At 36.6% G+C, this 15,225-nt stretch overlaps 3 protein-coding genes across 3 annotated transcripts; 1 reads left to right on the top strand and 2 right to left on the bottom strand.

Annotated features, from left to right (window-relative positions):
- Positions 1 to 1,394: 1,394 nt before the first annotated feature.
- On the top strand, positions 1,395 to 1,870 carry LOC104752294 (EMBRYO SURROUNDING FACTOR 1-like protein 11). Its single transcript, XM_010474400.2, has 2 exons — positions 1,395 to 1,458; positions 1,548 to 1,870. Exons 1-2 carry the CDS (start codon positions 1,395 to 1,397, stop codon positions 1,751 to 1,753), a joined length of 270 nt encoding a protein of 89 aa, XP_010472702.1. The 3' UTR covers positions 1,754 to 1,870.
- Positions 1,871 to 1,874: 4 nt separating this feature from the next.
- On the bottom strand, positions 1,875 to 5,157 carry LOC104725102 (uncharacterized). The gene is made up of 7 exons (XM_010443710.3): positions 4,382 to 5,157; positions 3,781 to 3,948; positions 3,497 to 3,595; positions 3,056 to 3,175; positions 2,832 to 2,969; positions 2,403 to 2,735; positions 1,875 to 2,310 (listed from the first exon to the last, which is right to left on the bottom strand). The coding sequence occupies exons 1-7, from the start codon at positions 5,021 to 5,023 to the stop codon at positions 2,083 to 2,085; spliced, it is 1,728 nt and encodes a 575-aa protein (XP_010442012.3). The 5' UTR covers positions 5,024 to 5,157; the 3' UTR covers positions 1,875 to 2,082.
- Positions 5,158 to 6,324: 1,167 nt separating this feature from the next.
- LOC104725112 (uncharacterized) lies at positions 6,325 to 7,964 on the bottom strand. The gene has a single exon (XM_010443721.3). The coding sequence runs from the start codon at positions 7,424 to 7,426 to the stop codon at positions 6,545 to 6,547; it is 882 nt and encodes a 293-aa protein (XP_010442023.1). The 5' UTR covers positions 7,427 to 7,964; the 3' UTR covers positions 6,325 to 6,544.
- Between the last annotated feature and the right edge of the window lie 7,261 nt (positions 7,965 to 15,225).

The raw sequence follows: 15,225 nt of genomic DNA on the forward strand, positions 1-15,225 counted from the left end.
ATACATTAAATTAGCCAATATCCCGTGCTTAAAACATGGGTCAACATTTAAAAAAAAAGTATAATAGAATAATAAAATTTATTGTTATATTTTTCTAAGAAAATATTTTGTTTGAGATAATATTTATTTTTAATTGTTCTGTAAATCTATATATGTTTTTTTGAATACTAATTATTTTTATTTTAGACGTATATTATAGTTTTATATTATTGTGAGTTGTATTTGCATCATTATTTTGTGACATATGAAGTAGTAATTTTAATATTACAATTATGAACAAATAAAATTTATTAATTTATCAACTATATAAATTTAGTTTTACCAACCCGCCAGTATAAAAATTAAAACACACATTTTATTTTCATAGATCGAGTAATATATCTTTGTTTTTAAAAGTTCAAATCACAACATATGAAGAAAAAAAATGCATTTTATTAATCATAAGTATTATATGAAAATTCCAAACAATTTGTAAATAAAATAAAATAAAGATGATAGGAGAATCATAATTTGAAATTTTACCTAAATATTTGAAATCTTGTTATTAAAAATAATTATATTGACTACTTGGATATAAAATCTTAGTTTTCGAAATTCTGATTTGTTTATATTTTTTAAAATATATATTTTGTAATTTTCGTCCATAATTTATTAGAGAGAAAAAATATTCTTTTAAAGCTAATAATTATTTAAAATGAATGGCATGACAATGTAAAATTAAAAAAGAAAATAAACTCTATTATATTAGCAGTTAATTGTTTTTTTTTTAATTACAAATTAGTTTTGATTTGAATAGATTTCTTTTACTTTTCAAGGTTTTTTTTATATTTGATCTGTCAGCGGTTTTATTTTTAATTATTTATATTTATTTAATTAATTAATTAAGTTTAATTAAATTTTCTAATGTCAATTGAATGTAATTTTTTTACACATTTTAAGGTTAGTTTCATATTTGTACTTATGAATTAATATAGTAGGATTTACTCTAATTTTGGCTAATTGATATCCAAACAAATATAACAGCTTTATGTGAGACTATTACTTATACTCCCTCTGTTTCACAAAGAGTGTCATTCTGACACATTTCACACAAATTGAGAAAATATTGAATTATACATGTTTGCCCCTATTTAATTAGTGGTTAATGGTTTAAATTCAATGAAAAGAGCTTTGGGTTTAGGGGTAAAAAAGAAAATATAGCATTAAAAGCATATTGGAAATGTAGAATGACACTCTTTGTATAACAAAAAATTTTCTCTAAAATGATACTCTTTGTGAAACAGAGGGAGTACGAGATTTGATCAATTTACAAACTAAATATATATAGTCATGTCTTATCAAAGCAAACAATGTTAACACAACAACTTATTCCTTGAGAGAAGAATCACACTACGATGTCATCATCATATTTGACTATCTTTTGCATCATCCTCGTTTCAATTTTTGTTCTTCATCAATGTATGTTATATATATACATAGACTATCGTTAAACATAAACAGATTTACCATTAAGTGTTTTAAAAACATGATTACTATTTTTTTTGTAGGTGAAAACATGGAGGAGGATCTTGAGGCAAGCAAAATAGTTGTACGTCTATCACCGTGCGCTCGAAAACGTTGCAGCTTTAGCTTATTCAAGAATTGTCATTGCTGCAGAGGGAAGTATAAGTACTGTTCAAAGAACATAAAAGTATGCGAGGCTGAGTGTCTAAGACTTAACCCGCCAGGGTCGCCACCTTCTCTACATATCTGAATTTTTTTTTGCAGTTGTGAGCCAATGATATTGAAGTTCTAGTTTTTTTTCCCTTGAACTAAAATAAAATCGATCAACTATTTTTGTTATAATTGAACTAATTAGAATCAGACAAGGCATATGAATAGGAAATAGAAATTGTGATTCAAAATAAAATATTGTAATAAATCTGTGCATACTTGCCTTTGCTTAACTAGTCGGACGACTCAGACCTGACTGAATAAAGACCATAAAGTTAACTGTACAGAGACATGTTTTTGACTCGGTTGTGGTCCAAAGGACGATTAAGAAAATAAAAACCTACAACTGCTTTTTGCGGTCACGAAGCCTTAGATCAATGAGCGGCTACATAGCACAAGGCTTCCCGAACTTATTCTGTGCCTTAGCTTCCACGTCTCATTTAGAATATCGGAGCTGTTAGGTCGTTTCAGATACTCAGCTACATCGATCTTTAGTCTTCTTATGGGATTCACAGGCTTCGTGGATGAGTAATATGGGCTCCAGCTTCCTCTGCTACTTATGGTACCAATGCTCGTCCCTTGCCCACTTGATGCATCCTATCAGCACATAATCATGTCAGAGAATATACAAACCAGAATCTCTATCCGGCGATAGTTTTAGACCCGTTAGTGGTACGGTAAGGTATTACCTGAGTTGGATCCGACTCCCAGACGAGAATTTTTGTGTTTGGTGTGTGTGGCGACTTATTTAGGCATGCCAATGCTGCAGAAGTGTCGTCTGGAGCTTCCCATTGCAACCAAGGAAGCATAACACCGTCCATTTCAACAGGTACACTCTTCAGGACAGTGGTACTTTGAGAGCTTTGTGATTTTATCATCCCAAAACTTGAACTACTTTCGCTCCTCTCATCCTCCAGTGATGAAAAGTCTGTGTCTTCTATGTTTGATATGAATTCGTCGATGAATTGCTCTGCTTCATCTGTCAAACACATGGACGTCCTCCTGCTCCGATCTTTGCTCCTCTGTAAGAAAAAAAATAGGATGGATTTTTAATCTTTTTATGAAAAGAGCAATTCTGAAGAGGAAACATATGCTGTTGTGAGGGTTGTAATACTCACCTTTCGAGTCCGCAACGGCTTTTCCTCAGCTTCAGAACTATTTTCTGTGAGTAATTCTTTCAAGTTCATAGAGAGCTCTCTACCACGCTGCTCCTCCAGCATAATTTCAGCCAGCAAATCCCGTTTTCGCTCCTCCGACTGTCAACTCAAAGGGAAAACAAAGCGTTCTATGTTTGATCATCAAAGGGAATAAACTACCAAACATATGCACAACGAAGTTGTACCTCTTGCAGTTTTGTTGCATAACCTTTCTTAAATGTGGAAATTGTACAGTGAACATCATGGGGTTTCTCCTGGGAACCATAATCAGAGTTCCCCAAAGATGACCTTTTCTTTGGTGTTGCCTGTATAAACATTGTTCATTAAGATAGGAAACGTATGTTTCTAAGGGAAGTAGGCAGTACATCAATTAACAGTAGTAGGACAATGTTCAATGTCATCTTCTCTAATTACTGATAAGTGATAAGTCATTCTAAATTCATATTCAGTCATATTCTCTCAGTTTAAAGCAACATCCAGAAAGATCAGCCCTTTTAGAGGACTGGATTGGTTTCAAGCAGAGAGTGGGAAAGATCAGCCCTTTTAGAGGACTGGATTGGTTTCAAGCAGAGAGTGGGAAAACATATACAGTATATATTATTAGTGTTGGGTGAACACCCACAAACCTTATTTTGGGCATATACTGTTCGAATTATCCTCTCAGTTCCATGCTTGCTTGACCTGGAATCCTTTCCTTCATCATCTGTGACTGCAGAAGAATGGCTCTGCACCATCCCGAACAAAAAGCATATAATATGTTCAGCATATGAAGTTAGACCAGATATATACATGTAACATACATGAAAAGATTAATCTAGCCTTTACAAAGAAGCATTCATCGCAAAACGCTATTTAACAAAGGTAGAGTTTCTGAATTTCAAAAGTTAAACCATAGTAAAGTTAGACTTACAGAGTAGCCATCATGGTATTTGATAGGATTTTGGCTACAAGACCTCCTAAGACTTTGTCTATTATCTGAAGCAGCAGATATCTGAGACCCACTGTTTTGACTCTTTCCACCCATGTAGTTCTTCACATCCCTTGAACTGCTTGAATACTGAGCTTGTTCTACATCACTCTGCAAATGTAACAAACAAATCACCATACATATCAACAAGTCAAATGCACACAAGAATGAAAATGCTCACACGCTAATCCTACTGATTCAAGATGGTAAGAAAGCCATAAAACCAATCAAGCCATTCTCTTTGCAACTATTTCTAGAATATGTTTAATTAAATTGAAGATATCAAAATCAGAAAGGGTAAGAAATGAAAAACCCCACCTTAAAACCAAATCAATCATTGTCCTGTTGCTACAAAGTTATCTCATAATTACAGCTAAAATCGTTAATGGAATTTGATAATTATATATCTTCCTATTTGTAACTAAAAAGGTAAAAAGTTCGTAATAGATATTGCATCACATCATAATCACACACGAAGGGCCCAGAGAAAACTATAGAATAAGAAGAAACAAAGTAAGCCAATCACAAAAGTGATGTTATATACCTCAGAATTCTCAATCCGGCGACGAACTACAGAAAGCGACCGTCGCCGCCGCGAATTCGCGTTATCACTAACTCCCCCAATTGAACTACCGCCGTTGTCGCCGTTAACCTTCCTCTCCCTCGGTTGTCTAGAAACGGACCTTCGCCGGCTTGAATTGTTACTCACCGGATCTACCCTAACTGAACCACCACGATTACTCTCCGGCTGTCTAGACAACGACCTCCGCCGTCTCGAGCTTTCAGTATCCGCATCCAACCTCCGTAAACCACCACCAGAACCAACAACCCTAGATACAGACCTTCCCCTCCTCTGCGAATTCGTCACCTCTCCTCCGCCTCCGCCGGACTTTCTTAAACCAGATCTTCCTCTTTCTCCGCTACTAATCTCGCTCTCACCGGAAAACGATTCAAAAAACTCAACAGCTAAATCATCGAGACTAATTTCACCGAATCCAGAACCTCTGACGGTGTTCACAAACTTCCCTTTTCTCATCGGAGTCACTTCGATTTCAGGATCCGGCATGCGGTGAGAGAAACGGCTCAAGCTCCGGTGTCTCCTTGAAGCAGACGACCTTCGTGTAGAGTAAGAAGAGTCGTCGCCGCTCTCAGAGGATTTGGGTAGTGACGACGTCGTTCGCTTCATCGTTGAATTGAAAGCTGAAGGAGACAGCTTCGACTCTACTGGAGAAGGAGGAGGAGGAGCGGATGGTTCGACATTTTGAATTGTTGAGCTGTTTGAGGAATCAATTGCATTAGTATGATTTTTGTCCCCTCCCCCCCCAATTAATTCATTTTTGACTTAAATGCTTCCAAATTTTTTAATTTATTTTTTTAACCCGTTTTTATTTATTTATTTTATCGATTCAAATCGTTTGATATCAAAAACATTAAATTAAAATGCGGGATATTAGGGGGTCATCCAAAATTACTGACCATTACTGCCTTAATCCCTGATTAATAAAAGACTTTTTTTTTTTTTTTGAACAAAATAAAAGACTAAAAGGAGTTAAAATGATATAGACAAAGAGGAATCTATAGGAACCATAAAAAGAAAAAGAAAATGGATATCTTTACCGATTTTTTTATTTTTATTTTTACATGTATATTTGAATAGGTTTTGCAAAGTTTGGTAAGAAATTTAGAGGCAGAGAACCAACAGATATAATATCTTTATTTATTTATTCGATTTTATGAGTCAGCATTTTTTATTTGGTAACTTCCATCATAACATTGTTTAGTTTATATGACTCAGTCTGGGTTAATTATATGCATCTAGTCTAAGCTTTACTGATGGTTTTATTGTAATTAATCATTAATCATCTTCAATATTGCAAATCAGAAAATGAAATTGTAGAAATTACAGATGGTGATTTCTCTTTGATTGTTCATATATTTTTTTCCCATCGTATTCATTTTGGAAAAGTCTATTTTTCATGTTGGTTGCAATTCTTTGGCAAGAGTAGTGTCAGCTAAAACAAAAGAGTAGTGTTAGCTCAACAAATATATTTAGCGATTATAGTAATTTAATTTTTACAAATCGCAGTTTGTCTTCAGGAGTAAACAGCAGCCCACAAGGCCACAACATGTACGTATCTATTAATCGAGTGTCAATTTTTCCACACCGTTACGCTTATGGCTTAGATTTCACTTTTTTTTTGTGTGTTAATATGCTTATAAGGTAGAGGAGCCAATCATCTAAGAATGAATATCCATTATAGAAAACACGAAATAGAATGTAAATAGTATCCTTCGGTTATAAATGTGGGTTCGTTCCAATACCATTTTGATGTAACAGATGGTTCAAAGTCTCCACTGGATTCATCTCTAGCACCGTTTGTTTCAATCTCAATAAACTTCAGTTTTGATTCAAGATGGTAAGAAAGCCATAAAACCAAGTACTACTCCGCAGGAGACAATAAAAGAAGAAACATACCCAAGTCCAAGTGGAGTAACCAAGAATTTATACAAACCCCAAAATAAAGAGAAACACTGCAAAACTGAAAGGAAAATCATAATGTCAAAAGCTACAAAACTGCGAAATATGTACAATCCTAAAAGTTGTAAGTTCCAAAGATCTCTAAACTTGCATGTCGCTCCTAATAGTACTAGTATCCTCGTGTCACCAGTCTAACATCCAACGGCCAAAATGTACTCTTCCAATCTCTCACCGTCCGAGGCACAGTGCAGCATCAACATCAAGCCTCCAGGCAAAGCCACCATCACTCATCCTCCAAACATCACAGAACGATGTGATCGAACTCACCTCCATATCACGACACGTATACTGCAATCTCATCCTACATGTGAACGTACGGTACGTTACCAAAGGCTTCTCCTTCATCACAAGCCACACACTCATCTTACTACCACACTGCTTCTCCTCCTGATCTTTCCCAACAACCAAATCCTTGTACGACCGGTTAGTCCAAATGACTCTCCCTAAACCGTCAGATATAAAACCCGGACACGTGTCTCTCTCCAGTTTCATCCTCCTCTCCTCGTCCGTACACCCTAACTCATCATACTCTCCTTCCTCCACCACCCATCTCTCCGTTACACCCTCCACCGTCAGCAACGACGAGTACACAACCGTTTCCGTCATTAACTCCGTCTGATAACGTCTGATAGAGTTACCTCCGTCATTAAAACTCAGCCGCAACGCCGCCGCACCTAACTCCGGCGCCGGAGAAAAGTTTTTCTTCTCAGGAGTCTCCGGAAGAAGAGGCAGCGTCACGATCTCACCACCAGATCCGCTCTTCGTCTCTTCGTTTCTCCGTCTCTTGCTGTTACCGTTACTGTTAACAGATCCGCTACCGCTAGTACTGCTAGTGTTATTCTCCTTTGAATATTTTCTCTTACCTCGCCGTGATTTAGACGAAACGTTAGTTAACGCCGATCCGTTTTTATCCGTCGGTGAAGACGGAGATCCACCGGAATCAGGTCTCGGTGCAATCGGACGGTACCGGAGCATAATCCGATCAACCTTCGACATATCATATCCACCGCCACCGTACCTCGCGATACAACAACCTCCCCGGGAATTCATAGTACTGTTTTATATATATATATTCTAACGAACCTGTTTAGTTTTGGTTTTGTTGGAGAAAGATGAGGCGTGTTGGTGTTTGGTATATAAAGAAACGAAACTGTTACGTTCGACACGTTCGGAAGAAAACTCTGCCACGTGCGAGACCAAACGATGAACAGCGCAACGACGTGATTGGACGAAAGAGTAGAGACGTGGCGTGATGTTTGGGTCCAACATGAGACTCGCGGTACGAGGGGGGAGTGACGGACCAATGGGAGAGCGAGGAGTGGGTGCTTTAAGGTGCGGTGCGATTAAAGTTAGACACATAATAAGTCTGCGACTTTGGAGTTACGTGTAACTGAACGCGAGGGTTTTGGTTTTAAAGATGGCAGGACACATGGCCTAATCTTGTTTGCTCTTTCTTTTGTACGTTTTTATTTTCTTTTTTAGTTTTAAGTTTGGTTTCTATTATTAGCATGTAGGATGGGGAAGATGATGACGCGTGGAGAGTAAGGTGGTGACACGTATCTCCTTTGGATGTGGATCGTGACATTTATTTCCAGAAGAAGATACATTTACTTTTAGTATGCATATTATTGGTGGAATGTATAATTTTTTAGTATTATAATGCATTAGAAAATATCTACTAAATCTTCAAGATTTCGCTAAGTTACAAAACTATAGAACCACATGCAAGTTATATTTTCAGTATTTAAGTATGGCCGTCAATGAAATATAATATACGACGTAGGGTGAAAGTAAAATTGTTATTACCACATTTAAACTTTCTATACAATTATATAATGTATTTTTTAATTATCTGTTAATTAAAATTTAGAATTTTAAATGTTATGGTGGTTGTATTTTTTAATTATCAGTTTATTAAAATTGAAATATGGATATAATAATTATTAAAATGTAACAGAGGAAATGAGGAATAATGAACCGTATGTGTCAATACTCATATAAACGCATCGAATATGTTGTGGCTAAATAACAAAACAGAAATACCCCTTTTAATGTATTTTTTCAAAATTTTCCTTTTTATCTATCTATCTTTTTAAAATTTATAAAGTTTTATAAAGCATATAAGATACTCTTTTTTTTTTAGCAAAAAAAATTTATTCAGAATAAAAACGTTCAAGATACAGAGATTCCATCAACCAAACAAAAGATTACAACAATCAACATAAAAATCAACATTATTACAATCCAATTTCGCTAGTAAATAGGCAACCTCATTGTTTGTTTGATGAATAAATGAGAAACTAACAGCTTCAAAGCAATTGGAAAAAATCTTAATGTCATGAAGTATGCCATGTATAGTAGCGCCTTGTATAGATCCATTAAGACAGTCAATTAGAATTTTGCAGTCCCCTTCAAACCAAATCTTGTTGAAACCCTTGTTAACAGTTTGTTGCATGGCAAACAATAAAGCTTGTGCTTCGCCTTCCAATGGGTTATTTGCATTCCTTAAAACACTGGAACTCCAACTAATGGCAACTCCAAGATGATTACGGACCATCCAACCTCCAATTGTTTTCTTTGTATCCGCTTTGTAACTAACATTAAAATTACATTTTACAAAAAGATATTCTGGTCTCTCCCAATGAGGATTACCTGTTTATTCAATACAAACTGTACTAATTTGTCTGTCCGGAGATGATCATATCCACTCAGCGACATCAACCTTAGATTGTGCTACTGTTCGAGTATGGTCACATACGATATTTTGAAAAATGAATTTGTTGCGATCTTTCCATATGTTCCAACAAAGCTAAAAGGGAAGAAGTTTATGTTCTTTGGATATTGATTGATCGTCATATATGTGGAACAAAAAAGAGACATTAAGTTCATGATCTGTGTTATGAAAACTAGAATGGAAAGGTAGGTCAGCCAAATCCCAAACCATCTTTGCTGCAGGGCATGTGAATAAGGTGTGGTTGATTGTTTCATTTAGTCCCTAGCAACACTGGCATTGTTTGCTAATGTTGATACCTCGAGAAGCAAGTCTAATTGCAGTACCTAAAGATTTAGATAAGACATTCCAAAGGAAATGCTTTATCTTTGGTAAAATTTGTAGTTTCCAAATTTTGTTTTTCAGTCCAATGGAACCATGAGGAATGTTAGGAACAGGGATGAGATTCATGGGATCATGTGTAGCTAACCAATAGCCAGACCGAACAGAGTACTTGTTAGTGTAGAAGAGACAAGAGACACACAATTTTTAACGAGGTTCAGCAAATGCCTACGTCCTCAATCTTTGTTGGAAATACTTCTTGAACACAATGACAGTTAGTGTTCAATATTGGACTTACACAACCTTAAGATCTTCTCTTAGCTTGCTCCCAATCTATTCCCAACCCACTAAGAGATCCTTAAGATCAACACAAATGATCTACACCCATGACTCTCACTTAGAAACAAAACCCTCATCCTTTTCTCTCAAAGATGCCAAAAGGCTTACAAGGTTTTTTCTCTCTTTTTTACGTTCTGAAGAGATAAGTTTCTAAGTCCTAGACCCTCTATATTTAAGGGATTTCGTGCCTCTCCCAAGGCTATCAACTTTCCTAAAATCAAGAGGAAATATTCCATTTAACTTTATTCTTTGTTAAACGAATATTTCTTAATCCCACTAAATCTTCTAAATATCTTCAAGCTTCCTTTTTCTCCGTGCTTTACCTCCAAGTAATTTCCCAAAACGTGCCTTAAATATATCTTCACAAATCTTCAAAACCGAGACATACGGACAAAATCAACAAGCCTCTGATGCTCTTTTGTAGGACAGAGGCTTGAGCATACATCAGATGTCTGTGCCGAGACAGAAGCTTGTGCAGATATATTTTATACAGCTTCCTGAACTTCATCTTCAACTTGAGCTTGCCCACATACACTTACAGTCTCCCCCTTTTTTACTGAGTTTTATAACTCAAGCACAACACTTCATGATTCCTGGAAATCCATAACACAACCCCTTGAAGACTCCTCCAAAATCAAACAACATCTTGGAAACTCCCCCATAATAAGAAATCATATTCTTCTTACACCATCTCCCCCTGCTTGAGTGGTAAAACTCATTAAAAAACTTTAAAAGCTCAAGTTTACCTTGCCACAATATCTTGAAATATCAACCATCAGCACATGACTTTGATCAGTCGTCAAACAGACAGTTGTCTTTCTTCTTATTATCTGGTCTGTGAGACTACATCTTTTGGCTCAACATCTCGGTCTCCAACGTTTTTTTCCATTGACCGGAATCTTGGAATTCCTCATGCACATGTCTTAGATGTTGTTTCTTGCTTTGAACACCTCTCTGATTCCTTGAGTAGCCACTGTCAGAATACAAACGTCTGTCGCTTGATGCATGTTTTGTGTAGTCTTCAGGACAATATAAATCATGCTTCTTGATCTAAACTTGATTGAATCTTTGACCCTCTTTGTAATTTTTCTTCCTTCTCATGACTTGTGTTACCCTCTTCAAGAACTTGTAGCATTGAGCTTTGATATGACCAGGTTTCCTACAATACCAACAACCAATCATTCTTCTCTTAAAGTTGTCGTCTACAGACGCCTGCTAAGATTTCAGCCGATTGTCACCTGTCTCCTTGCTGACAAACACGTTTCGGACCTTTGATGGAGATATACAGAGACTTGAATCCACAAATTTTGAAGCCAAAGTTTCTCCTTTAACAAACTGAGTAGTTGCACCAGAATCACCTCCATGGTAACCCAAACCCCATCTGACATTACATGTTCTACCGATTGTCAGAATCTTGTCAAGATCCTTTGTTCCTCTGCTCAACATCTTGATGCTTCTTAATTGATCTTATAAACGTTTTTCTAAATCACAAGACTTTACTTTCTCCAGAGCTAGATCTTCTTCCAGATTTGAAATTTTGCTTACCAAGTCATTCTTCTCTGTGACAAGCCTCTGATTTTCCTTTTCCCTCTGTATCAGATATTTCCTCAGAGTGTTGATTTGATCATTCAGCGACAATTTAAGTTCTTCTTCTGCTGGCTCAGAATCCTGATCCGTACAACAAGTTGTTCCATTATCAGACTTTAGTTCCAACTTATCAGCAGCAAGTTTCATTGAGCCACAAAGAGCAACAAACTTTGACCTTTTTGTTTGAGGCTTTTGTGTGTTTTTCTTCCTTTTTGGCGAATGCAGACTCTTGATCCCTTTCTTCCTCACTGAAGGACAATCTGATTTAAAATGACCAAAGCCCTTACAAACATGACACTGAACCTTATTCCTTTTCTGTTTGCTTGTAATCTTCAAACTTTTGCGTTCTTTATTCACCACAAGACTCTCAAGTTCTTCTGTTTTACGAGCCTCTGTGTTCTCTTCACTATCACAGACTGAACAAACATAAATCCCTTGTGTGTTGTTTCCTACATCAGACGATAAGTACTGCAACTCATAGCTTAGCAATTGACTGGCTACCTCCTCAAAAGGCATATTGTCTATATCAAGAGCAACATCCATCGCAATTTTCACAGGATGATATCTATGAGCTAAACCCCTCCACAATTTTTTGACCAACTTCCTGTTTTTGTAATTCTTTCCAAGAGCTCTAGCTTTATTCGCAATAGCATATATTCTACCACTAAAAGCAGTAATGTTCTCAAACTCATACATCCTAAGGTTCTCAAACTCAGAAGCAAGAATATCTAACCTTGTGTGTTTCACACTTGTTGTACCTTCAAAGATATTTTGTAGAATCTCCCAAGCCTCTTTAGCAGATGTACAACCTTGAATCAATGAGAACTGATCCCTGCGAACGCCATTAAATATTGCTGAAAGTGCCAGTGAATTGAGTGTGGACAATGCTTTGTCAGATTTTGACCACTCTGTTTTGGGTTTTTCAACAGCCACCTGATTCCCGTCAGAATCTACAACAGCATGTTTCGGCGACTCCCATCCACATTCAACTGCTGTCCATGCATCTTCATGAATTCCTTTAATTCTATGCATCATCAACACCTTCCACATCCCATAATGATTTGGATCTAACATCAATAAGTCGTTTGCCATGAATAACATTGATTGTGCCTCCATGTTCTTCTTCCCAAGATCTTCACCCGTTGGTTGAGTTAGACTTTGCACAGATGCCCGCTCTGATACCACTTGTTAGTGTAGAAGAGACAAGAGACACAAAATTTTTAACGAGGTTCAGCAAATGCCTACGTCCTCAATCTTTGTTGGAAATACTTCTTGAACACAATTACAGTTAGTGTTCAATATTGGACTTACACAACCCTAAGATCTTCTCTTAGCTTGTTCCCAATCTATTCCCAACCCACTAAGAGATCCTTAAGATCAACACAAATGATCTACACCCAAGACTCTCACTTAGAAACAAAACCCTCACCCTTTTCTCTCAAAGATGCCAAAAGGCTTACAAGGTTTTTTCTCTCTTTTTTACGTTCTGAAGAGATAAGTTTCTAAGTCCTAGACCCTCTTTGTTTAAGGGATTTCGTGCCTCTCCCAAGGCTATCAACTTTCCTAAAATCAAGAGCAAATATTCCATTTAACTTTATTCTTTGTTAAACAAATATTTCCTAATCCCACTAAATCTTCTAAATATCTGCAAGCTTCCTTTTTCTTCGTGCTTTACCTCCAAGTAATATCCCAAAACGTGCTTTAAGTATATCTTCAAAATCTTCAAAACAAAGACATACGGACAAAATCAACAAGCCTCTGATGCTCTTTTGTAGGACAGAGGCTTGAGCATACATCAGATGTCTGTGCCGAGACAGAAGCTTGTGCAGATATATTTTGTACAGCTTCATGAACTTCATCTTCAACTTGAGCTTGCCCACATACACTTACAGTATTCTCCAGAGGCATTGTAATACGAAATAGTTTTATCCATAGAGTCAAATTGCGGAATGTAAATTTGTGATAAAACCTCAATATCATTTGGTGATATCATACTTCGAACTGCAGGTATATCCCAAAATTTAACAACACCAGAGGCATTAATAAATGATGAGAGCGTTCCGTTAAACAGAGGATCAACAGAGCAAACAGGACGTGGTGGATGATTTGGTATGACATTATCCACATTGACTCGTATTGACGACCCATTACCAACTATAACTCGAATCCCTTTCTTGAGAAGATCTAAACCTGTAAGGATGGAAGACCAACCATACGATTGTGACTTTTTAGGTGCTGCATCAAGGATTGAGCTATCTGGAAAATATCTTGCTTTCATCACTTTAGCAAATAAACTATTAGGAAATTTTAGTATTCGCCAAGCCTGTTTTGCTAACAGGGCATTAAATTTCTCTAAATCCCGGAGTCCAAGACTACCTTCTTTCTTAGAGTATTGGAGTCTTTTCCAAGCAATCCATGAAATGCCTCTAGACGACTCAAATTTTTTCCACCAAAAATTCATCAATAAAGATTCAAGTTCAGAGATAAGTCCAAGTGGTAGTTTAAAACAGGACATAGCATAGACCGACATCGCAGCTGCAACAGACTTGATCAAAACTTCTTTCCCTGCAGGTGAAAGGAACCTGCCACTCCAATTGTTTGTGCATTGTCTTACTCTTTCCACTATATATTCAAACATTTCTTTTTCCTTCTGCCAAATTGTTCTGGTAGTCCTAAATACTTTCCACCGCCTCCTTAGTTTGAAATTTGAAGGATTTGTTTCATTGAGTTTTGTCGATGACCATAAACTCGGGATCCAAATGTAATTAGGGACTTTGATGTGTTGATTTTTTGGCCTGAGTAATACTCATATATATCAAATGCATCTTTTAAAGCCTGGCAGTTTCGGTTGTGTGCTCTGCAGAAAAATAAACTATCATCTGCAAACTGAAGGTGAGTTATTGGAGGAACACCATTGCCTATTTTAATACCTTGTAATCATTTTGAAGACACCTGAGACTTGATAAGATAACTTATAATGTCTGCACACATAATGAAAAGATATGGGGACAGGGGGTCACCCTGTCTTATTCCTTTCCCGAATGGTGTACCATTAACAAGAACTGCATATTCAACCGTACTCACTGTAGCCATGATCCAACTGATCCATTTAGGTTGAAAACCAAATAATTTCATTGTTGTTTCTAAGAAGGTCCATCCCACCCGGTCATATGCTTTGCTGACATCAGTCTTGACAGCCACATATGTTTGTGATACTCGTTTTCTAGCTTTAAGTGAATGCATAAGTTCATGAGCAATCAATATGTTATCTGTGACCATACGCCCTGGAATAAATGCTGCTTGAGACTCAGATACAATACTGTTTAAATGTCCTTTTAAACGTTTGACAAGACACTTTGAGATGATCTTGTATATAACAATACAAAGACCAATGGGGCGGTAATCTGACAATGTATCTGGCTCTGTATTTTTTGGAATCATTCATATATTGGTATTGTTCAAGCCTGGTTTCATATTTGAAGTAGAAAAGAATTCTTTAACCTCTTTGGTAATATCCTCACCAACCACTTCCCAACATTCTTTGTAAAAACGAGCTGTGAGCCCGTCTGGGCCTGGAGCTTTGTCGTCTCCTATCATTGAGAGTGCTTTGAAAATCTCTTCTGACAAAAATTCTTTAGTTAGATCGTCGTTTATAGCTTGTGTAACAGTAGGTGTGAAATCAACAAATTCCAATGGTGAAACCGAATGGCCTGTCGTTGTATACATGTTTTGAAAATAATATGCAGCATGATGGCCAATAGCTGTATTCCCACTAAAAATATTCCCCTGTTCATCTTTGATCGAAGTAATGTAATTTTGAGCAAACCTACTCTTAGTAGCAGCATGGAAAAACTTTGTATTACGATCTCCC

Source organism: Camelina sativa, chromosome 2 (assembly GCF_030686135.1).
Source record: "Camelina sativa cultivar CO46 ecotype springtype chromosome 2, ASM3068613v1".
Taxonomy (NCBI): domain Eukaryota; kingdom Viridiplantae; phylum Streptophyta; class Magnoliopsida; order Brassicales; family Brassicaceae; genus Camelina; species Camelina sativa.

Coding starts and splice junctions, on each gene's coding strand:
- LOC104752294 (XM_010474400.2), top strand. CDS start 1,395: ATGTCATCATCATATTTGACTATCTTTTGCATCATCCTCGTTTCAATT. Junction 1,459..1,547: donor AATTTTTGTTCTTCATCAAT/GTATGTTATATA, acceptor TTTTTTTTGTAG/GTGAAAACATGGAGGAGGAT.
- LOC104725102 (XM_010443710.3), bottom strand. CDS start 5,023: ATGAAGCGAACGACGTCGTCACTACCCAAATCCTCTGAGAGCGGCGAC. Junction 3,949..4,381: donor GCCGGATTGAGAATTCTGAG/GTATATAACATC, acceptor TTACATTTGCAG/AGTGATGTAGAACAAGCTCA. Junction 2,311..2,402: donor GGGAGTCGGATCCAACTCAG/GTAATACCTTAC, acceptor ATGTGCTGATAG/GATGCATCAAGTGGGCAAGG.
- LOC104725112 (XM_010443721.3), bottom strand. CDS start 7,426: ATGAATTCCCGGGGAGGTTGTTGTATCGCGAGGTACGGTGGCGGTGGA.